General features: G+C 34.2%; 2 protein-coding genes across 4 annotated transcripts; both read right to left on the minus strand.

Annotated features, from left to right (window-relative positions):
* Positions 1–382: 382 nt before the first annotated feature.
* On the minus strand, positions 383–3,627 carry LOC107797334 (protein POLAR-like 1). The gene is made up of 3 exons (XM_016620208.2): positions 3,153–3,627; positions 1,109–1,548; positions 383–820 (listed from the first exon to the last, which is right to left on the minus strand). The coding sequence occupies exons 1-3, from the start codon at positions 3,436–3,438 to the stop codon at positions 527–529; spliced, it is 1,020 nt and encodes a 339-aa protein (XP_016475694.1). The 5' UTR covers positions 3,439–3,627; the 3' UTR covers positions 383–526.
* A 1,433-nt stretch (positions 3,628–5,060) lies between these two features.
* LOC107797335 (mediator of RNA polymerase II transcription subunit 9) lies at positions 5,061–8,853 on the minus strand. Of its 3 annotated transcripts, none has more exons than XM_016620210.2 (7): positions 8,719–8,853; positions 7,008–7,357; positions 6,838–6,900; positions 6,657–6,737; positions 6,209–6,267; positions 6,010–6,095; positions 5,061–5,285 (listed from the first exon to the last, which is right to left on the minus strand). In XM_016620210.2, the coding sequence occupies exons 2-6, from the start codon at positions 7,305–7,307 to the stop codon at positions 6,038–6,040; spliced, it is 561 nt and encodes a 186-aa protein (XP_016475696.1). In that variant the 5' UTR covers positions 7,308–7,357; positions 8,719–8,853; the 3' UTR covers positions 5,061–5,285; positions 6,010–6,037. The 3 variants fall into 3 exon arrangements, with proteins under 3 accessions (XP_016475696.1, XP_016475697.1, XP_016475695.1); XM_016620211.2 differs by having other exon boundaries at positions 6,015–6,095; positions 8,700–8,840; XM_016620209.2 differs by having other exon boundaries at positions 8,700–8,840.
* Between the last annotated feature and the right edge of the window lie 238 nt (positions 8,854–9,091).

Below are 9,091 nucleotides of genomic sequence, written 5' to 3' on the forward strand. Positions count from 1 at the left end.
TCTTTGGGTACTACATGCTTTATTACAAGACAACTGTATATGATCTTGGTTATCAACCACCTACTTCTCAATCTATTCAAAGGAATTGTTACTATGATTGCAGAAACAGGTGAAAGGATATCACCAGGGCTTTTCATTTTCTGTTGGGGAAAAAATGCATGCTTACACTTGCAGTGTAATTGTTTGGCTTAAACTTATTGTATTTTTCCAAGTTAATATTTTTCATTCTCTCATAGATAATTACCTTATTCTTCGTCAGCAGACAACATGTTAAACCAGACTTTTAATGTGTTCCTGAGAAATAACTCTGTGGCAAGTGTCAACTATCTGAAACAAAATGAAGGCATCCATTCCTCTTGCTATTTCAAACTAAACTTTAGTATTTGATATATGAAGCTGTGGTTTATTTCCCTTCACCTTCATTTACATGAAATGGTATCCGGCCATGTAAAAAGTTCTGTTTTTCATTTTCTTTCTTTCCATCCAAAAAAACTTTGGACAAATTCCTTAAAGGTTGGTGTGGCGTTTAATCTATTGTAGCTAGTGATCGACGACTAGGAATTTGTTGAGAGATGACCTTGGCAGTGTCTCTCCACCAACAGATCTCCTTTTCTTTTTCTTCAAGCTTTTGCATGGTGGATTCTAAAGCTGACTCCAGTTCTTTGATCCTTTCTTCTTGCCTTGTCTGTAGAAGCTCATGCAGTTTCCTGTTTAATTCTTCTGCTGGAACTCCACAGTTTTCTCTTATTGTTACACACGCATTAGGGTTGTATACTTCTGTAAAGCTTGTGCCAAGGCTTCCTTCTGAGCTATCCATAATCTGCCACAATTTAAGTTCACTACTTGAGATCTTACACAAAACTAATTAGAAAATTATACCCATGAAAACAGCCTCTTGCAGAAATGCAGGGAAAGGCTGCGTACGATAGACCATTGTGGTTCGGTTCGGCCCTTCCCCGAACCCCACGCATGCATTATGGAAGCTTAGTGCACCGGGCTGCCCTATACTTTCTATTGCTCTGCTCAAGCTAAACTAAAAGCAATTTAGTATAGTCATGTCATACTCCAATTTGTAATCTAAACAAATGTAACTGCTAACAGAACGTACCTCTGCATCTTGATGTGTTGGATATTTCAACGTGACTTCTGAATCTGAATGGAATTGCAAACGTTCTAGTTCGACTTCAAGTTCTGCTTCAAGTTGGTTCATTTCCAAATTCGTCTCTTTTCCTTTCATTGATTTGCAGTTGAAAGCTGTATGATCATGGCTGCAAGTGATTTCTGATTCTTGTTCTATATCAGTAGAGTATGCGAATTGTTCAACACAATCTGAATCGTCGTGTGAGATTTTGGCTCTTGAATGGGATGCAGCAGAAAGATTTCGTCTGATTCTTCCTTGGTTTTGGAATTCCATCTTGGAATTATGAAGCAGGATTTCCAATTCTCTACGAATCTCAACGATTTTGTTCAGCTCATTTTTGGTAGCGTTAAACAGATAAATTAAACCAAATCCAATGCCTAGGTTCAAAGAGTCTGCTTTCTTGTCTCCTGCATAAAATGTTGATTGGTTTGTTTTAATAAATATTACACAGATGAAATCATAAAAAGACGAATGTTTTTTGAAAATGACATGAATTTTGCAAAAATGATGGCTTTCTTCTTTTTACCTTGTTTTCTCATCTTACTTTCTATCTACATTGCAAAAATAATGCATTCAGGTAATAAGTTACATGTCCAAATATTATTATGTCATTTTCCATGTCAATCAAAAAGAACAAATTGTTTCCATATTCTTATACGGGATATAATATGAAAACGTGAAGGTAAAAATAGTAAAATAACATCTAAACTCAATTTTATGTCCCACTACCGGAATTGCAATATGTCAATAAGAGATAATAAAGTTTCTATATTAGATGACAGCGTGCTCAAAATAAGAGTTAAAATATTTGGAAATCATATTTTAGGTGGTTGAATTCAAACCTGCCGAAATTGTTTGGAGTAATTATTTTTTTGTTTGTCTGCATCTTATCTAACTGAATTAAATAATTTCGGCAGGAAGGTAGGAATTAAATAATATTAAAAAGCAACGGATTTTGCAAAAGAAGCTGTCTCTCAGTTTTCTAGTTCTAAGCAAACATTGGTCCTACCCATTTATTAAGATGACTCAAATATGAATTTTTCCATGTACCTATTCCTGTTTACCGTTTGGTGTTTCTCCTCGTCCCGCCAAACTTCTTGTTACACAACCTTACTACAACTTATAGTAGCCTATTTGACCAATTTTCTTCCTGAGTCAAAAGTGTATTTTTTTGTTGTCGTTAAAAGTGCATTTTTTCTAAGAAGTGAAAAAATAGTTTTTCTCCAAAAACATTTTTGAGAAAAATAAAATTAGAAACACTTTTAAAAAACTTGGGCAAACACTAATTGCTATTCAAAAGTAGCCAAATACTAATTTTTACTCAAAAGTACTTTTCAAACTAAGTAGTCAAACACAAATTGTTTCTCGCCAAAAAATACTTTTGAGAAAAATACTTCTCAAAATAAGCTGATTTTAGAAGCTTGGTCAAATTAAACATGCTATTAATTCAAGCAAACGTATTTACAAAAGAAACAACTTCTGCACTATGTCCATTTATTTACACGATCACATACGTCAATAGTGATCGAAAATTTTGTATATGTTTTTAATCATCTTATTGAACTATAAATTAGTTTATTTTCGGTTTGTATGGAAATAGTGAACACTAATTCACTGACCATCAGACACCCTTTTCAATCACCAGCTCTTTTTATTAAAAAAAAATTATGTTCGAATAAAAGTTAAATCCTTAAAGAATAAGTATACATCTAAGTTTTATACCCGTTCAACATAACATATATATATATATATATATATATATATATATATATATATATATATATATATATATATATATATATATATATATATATTATCAAGAGGAATAGCCTCCGTCAATTGAAAAATGGTAAAAACCCTACTATTAATCAGTCTACATAATCACATAGACACAAATAAAAAATATTCTAACTTTGAATTTGAAAAACACGACCTTTAGATTTTTCATCATTTTGTCTTTGTTTTCATATTGAAAAAATAATAAAAATGCGAGATGTTAAGCTATATTTACCTGGTTCTTCCAATGCCGGAGATGGCGATAAGGATTCCCTATCTAATCTCGTAAGAGAATCCTTCTTCTTCTTCTTCTCGTTGTTTCCGCTACCATATTGAAGCTGTTGCTCCTTCACTTTTTCTGCGCCCTTTTTTGTCTCAAACCACCTCGACAAAATCCACCTTGGCGATATACAAGTAGTAAAGCTCCTGGTACAAGTTATTTCTGCAGATCTTCTTTTCCTAATTTCTGTAAAAGCCCTTGCTGTGATTATGGAGATGCTACAATAATCTTCACTTCCCATTACGATCTTAATTAGGGAGTATAACTTACTGTTATAGCCAACTCACTCTCTTATACCTATGTTTTCTGCCTTCTCCTTCTTTCGGTTTTCCAAATAGAAATACTACTAAGAATGACACAAGTGAGGAGGGAAATTTTTGAAAGTGAAAGGTTCACGGGTTTCTTCATGTCCTAATTTATGAGCCTATCTAGCTCACTGAAACCGAAACAACATTAATTAGTGACATTAAATTATTAGATGATTCAATTTTTCAAGTATATTATATTACTTGGAAATGTTTTGTATTCTATTTACCAAAAAATATAAAATCGATCGCCTTATTAATTTGCAGTTTAGAGCATTAAGGTGTAAATTTGAACAAGACCAGTTTTCCCCTGAAACTGGTTGGGAAAGTAAATGCGACAAATACACTCTACCCACCCGTTAAATGTCTTGTTATGCTTATCAATGGCCAATTTGAATTTGTTTTAACTGAACTTAGATTTGAAATAAAAATTAAAATTTTGCTACACAATAGTTAACAAAAGCAACTTTTAAAATTTTATTTTTAATAAATTCTCAGAAAATTAGGGTAATTTAGCAATTACTAAGAACTGACTCTCTACCTCTCCAGAAAGTGGTAAGGTATGCGTACACACTATATTTTCCAGACCCCACCTGTGAGATTATACTGGGTTTGTTGTTGTTGTTGTTGTAGCAATTACTAAGAACAAATACAAGACATTCAATTTCTAAGGAAGAAAGTAATTTACATAAAAAGAATGAAAGAAAATGAATGCATATTATAATTCCGTTTGGCCATAAATAATATTTTAGTTATGTAAATACTGAAGTTTATTATTTTCAAATGACATCGATATTTGAAATACCATTGAAATATTGAAAAACTTATTTGGCGAGTATTTATTGCAAGTAAAATAATGAGCTTCTCCTAAATTTTAAATTTTGTTCCAAGTGAAATTCTTATTTAAATATCTTTTTTGAATCTTCACTTTCAACTTTAAATTCAAACACCAATCTTTTTCGATGTCAACCAAATATTGCCGCGTGCTTAGTACATGGTGGAGGATTTATGACTAAAGGAAAGGAACTAATCCCTAACTAATCTTGCCAACTACCTAATAACATTGATAAGCTAGTTAATTAATTAGTTGAATATTGCTCAAATGCACATCAATAGAATGTTACAGAATACTTATCAGAAAATAACGAAGTAAAAACATAAACTCTTTTCCTGGCGTGACGTAATGTCATAGATTATTTCGGGGGCTAAATTGCAACATCCTAAGAACTTGAGGTAGGTAAGTGGCAACAACATCAAATAATATTTGTTTTTCCACGCAATTACTGATCTTTAATGCAGTGTAAGGCAGATGTAGGAATTAGTGACAAATTATTGCTCTATTTCGGGACCACAAAGCATATAACTTTATCCATCTTTTCAAAATCAATTGATTCTATCTCAAAGTTCATAATGTTCAAATATGAATTAGAGAAAACTCTGATAGGTTTGAAAAGGCAAAAAAGGGAAGTTTTGCTTGACAATTTTTTGTTAAGATAGGAAAATTCAACATAATACTTATGCTTTTTCGTTGTCCAAAACTTGACCTTTGGAGAAAGTGTTCTTAGAAGAAACCAATTCTTTATTCTCTTGCAGTTACCCTATCCCACAAGTATATCTAGATAGTCATTTTCCTTCCTTTACTGCCAAGTTGAATCTTTACAAGTGACGAAATAATACAGCCTATTTATTTTTGGTCCGAAGACAAAGACATATCAAGTCACCGCCAAAGTCTAATTCCCATCTAGTGGCCTTCGCTGCAGATGCTAGCAACTTGTGTTTTTTCCTGTATAAAGATAAAAGTTTTCATCAGGCCAGCCATATGGGAATTCAGATGCTTAATAAAGGTCACAACATTGTTATTAAATGAGATCAAAAGAGGAACTATTGCTTCATGAGTGAAGCCATCTGCTTCAAAGAATCGCGCGCTTAAAACAATATGGAGTGCAACTAGTTGAGAAATGTTATGTAAGAGAGAAATCCTAAGGCTGAACTTGAAGATCTGCTAGGTTAATCTTCCCTTACCCAAATTCACTTGCAGGCCACTATGTAGAGAACATACTAAGTGCTTTAAGAAAAGAAGAATAACAACTTCCCAGACCTAGAGGAATTTCAGTAACTTAAGAGGTTTTACTTCTGTAGATGGCATGGACATCTAGCATGGATAACCAAGTCGATGCTGAGACAAGAAGAAGTTCATCCAGCTGCTAGTTGAATACTCCATTTGAAAATAGCAGAGTTATTAAAGGCAAAAGGTATAGACTTAAAGAGCAAAGCGCCATTAAAATGTGGTCTTTAGCGAAGAATGACAACAGCTCAGACCCAGAGGAATTTCAGTAACTTAGGTAATTGTTGCCAGCACGAGTGGTTAATTATTAAATATAAAAAGAGTAAACTACAAATTGACTGCATTGGGTACACTTGTTTCACTGGCATTGAATAAAAACAAAATGACAGGTGATTCAAGTCAACTTCTTTTGTGCAGACTAGAAACAACTTGCAACACGTACCTTACCATAGTTAGAACGAATGTAGCAGCTATAGTTCAGAGTTAATAAGCTCCTCAACCGAGCCTTTATACTTCGAAATAAGATCCCTGGAATTAAGCATGAATCATGTCAATCAGAAAAAGAAGCTAATGCAAATTCTACTACTTTAAGTAGAAATATTCAGATATATAACAAAAAGTATCTCCACCACGATACACACCTTCGCTGATTTAGCAATTGTTCGCACTCTGCCTTTTTGCGCTTTTGTCCCTCAACTGTCTGTCAAAAGAACACACGAATAGTCCATTCTTATCCACATTGAAGCATGACAATATACATCAAAATTATAATTTCTGGAGTAACTTTGTTCAAGCGATCATCATGTCAAACATAATAAACCACACTTTTCTGTAAAATTCTTTACAACTATAAGTTGCACATACAGGCCTAACAGAAGAGCACCATTAAAAGCAACTACATAGCCAAAGTAAACACATACAACTCTTACAGAAAATAATACTTTTTAACATTTTTTTGTGCTTTTTTTTTCTTCTTGTGTATGTGTTTGGGCTTTGTGTATGTGTGTGTGTGTGTTGGGAGAGGGGGGGGGGATGATATGGAGTGTCAAAACAAGTTTCAACAGCTATCAAAGGATGCACATGAGATACCATTGATCTTGAGCTAATAGACCCTGATATTGAGGTCAACAGCTGCTGGCACTTCTCAAACTGGTTTTTCAATTCAGTAACCTTGTGAAGCAAAAAGTAACTTTGTTAAACTAGAAGAAATGGCAAACTAACATGTATGATCAAATTATCATATAATGCATCAGTTATAATATGAACAAACCAATGCATCTGAGTGCTGATCTCGGTTTCCATTTTCAATAGCATCAGCTAAATTCTCCACCAACTGTAAGATGGCAATCAAAGTTAGAACAAAAGGTATCACTAAGAAATAAAAATGCCTCGTTACTCCACTGAAATAGCAATCCATAGATCATGGTTTTTGCCTAGTACTTGTAGAAGATGGAAGTGAGAGGCAAGTGATTGATGGTGCTGTTGTTGCTGCTGCTGCTGTTGTTGCATCTGCTGTTGCTGCTGCTGCTGTTGTTGCATCTGCTGTTGCTGTTGCATCTGCTGTTGATAGCGTTGTTGTTGTTGCTGCTGCTGATAGAGCTGTTGCGGTTGATTGAACTGTTGCTGCTGAAATTGCTGTTGCTGCAGAAATAATTGGTCTTGATTTGAGGGTGTGGAAGGATTACTGTGATTTTGGATGTTGGGGATCATTGTCCAACTACCTCCTCCAAAGTGGTCCATAGCTAATGGCTGTTGAGCTGGCAAACAAGAACCAGGTGCTACTTTTCGTTCTGAAAATGGATAAACAGAATTTAATATGTCATCAAATGTAATCCGGTACTATACAAATAGCCAAAACTAGTAAAACATGAACTGGTCTAACGGAATGAATAGCAAAGAGAAATAATTCAAAATAATCTGAAAGGTGTAACCACTTCATATCTTTCTTATCATTCCTTTTGATGAAGTAATTGTTATTAATAAAAGGCATCCAGAAGATGCAGAATACAAGGTAGCAAAAAAGTTAGCTCCAGAACAATGTCTATGCTAGAATCAGGGAGCTAACAAAATCCAAAAAATTATCAACACTGTTTACAGGGGAATGAAAATGCCAACTAAATAATCTAAGTACACATTTGGAGTGTAAGTTGGAGTTGAGATCCCACCAAAGCATCCACTAATCCTTTTAGTCCAGACACACCAAACCTTTCTTATCATTCCTAAATAACATTCCATCCACATCTTATTACCAGAATTATTCCTTTCTATCAAAGAGTGTAGAACAAGTGAGAAACCCCTCCCCCCTCCCCCCCCCCCTCAAAAAAAAAAATTAAAAAAATGAAGCCAATCCATTCTAACTAAAAGTAATTATCATGTATCTCCAAGTAACAACTGCCATAACTTCTAAGCAGTCGTTTGGTGCGCAAATTGTTAAATCAAAAGGTATATTTTAAAAACTATAACTGCTGCCATGCCTTACTCCCAAGCAACTCAAAAGGTTATATTATCTAATACGAAGCTAATAAAAAAACATAACAAACATATACTATCACCTTCCCCTTTTAGTTTGTTTTTTGCATATCCAAAAATTGGATTCTAACAGAACAGAATCTCTTACCATAAGTCCCTCAAGGAAGCAAAAAAGAATTAGATAGTTAAAAGGACAAATGACTCAATCCCAAATGCACCTTCTTTCTCTTTATCTCTATTTTAGCTCAATAATAAAAAACGACTATGCCTCATTCCCTAATTAGTTGGGGCCAGCCATACAAATTATCAGTATCCATTTCGCTCTATTTGGACCCAGTCATTCCAATATTCAAGAATTTAGGTTTTATAACACCAGAAATTCTCTACATTTTCTACTGACATAAAGATTTCAAACAAGATTAAAAAGACCCCTAGCAAACATTGGACATATTACTCACTAGGCCAAGGATGCATCGAAATCCCTCATTAATCAGCACTTGGAAAAGAAATTGCACAAAATCTCCTTATCAATGAAAGTAACAGTTTTTGGGTCAAAATCACTACCTAAGAAAATACCCTTTATTATAATCCACAACTAATAAAGCTAACAACGAAGCAGAGGTACGTGGAGGTACATAGAGAGTACAGAACAATAAGGATTACCAGATATGAAAAGCCGGACCTGATTGTGCAGACAGTGAGTGTAGCAGCGCTTGAGCCAACGACGGAAAATTCTCTGCTTTTGTAATTCTCCGGTCGTCGTTTCTCTTTACTATTGGAGTAGGAGTATTATTATTTTTGAGCAAACAAAGTCCTAATTAATGTTCTTTCTCCCGAAGAGTCCGTACTGTTTATTTATTCCACTTTGTGTCTCCTGCACTTACCCTGGAGTTTCAAAAGCGGCTAAAAGCACCCTTAATTATTGGGATTTTTATTTTATTTTTCATCTGATATCCAATTACTCGTATTAGGATCCCAACTAATTCGGATTCGTGATGTATAACAACAATAACAACAAAAAACTCAATAAAATTTCACAAGTAGCGTCTGGGAAG

This window comes from Nicotiana tabacum, chromosome 17 (assembly GCF_000715075.1).
Source record: "Nicotiana tabacum cultivar K326 chromosome 17, ASM71507v2, whole genome shotgun sequence".
In the NCBI taxonomy this organism is placed as follows: domain Eukaryota; kingdom Viridiplantae; phylum Streptophyta; class Magnoliopsida; order Solanales; family Solanaceae; genus Nicotiana; species Nicotiana tabacum.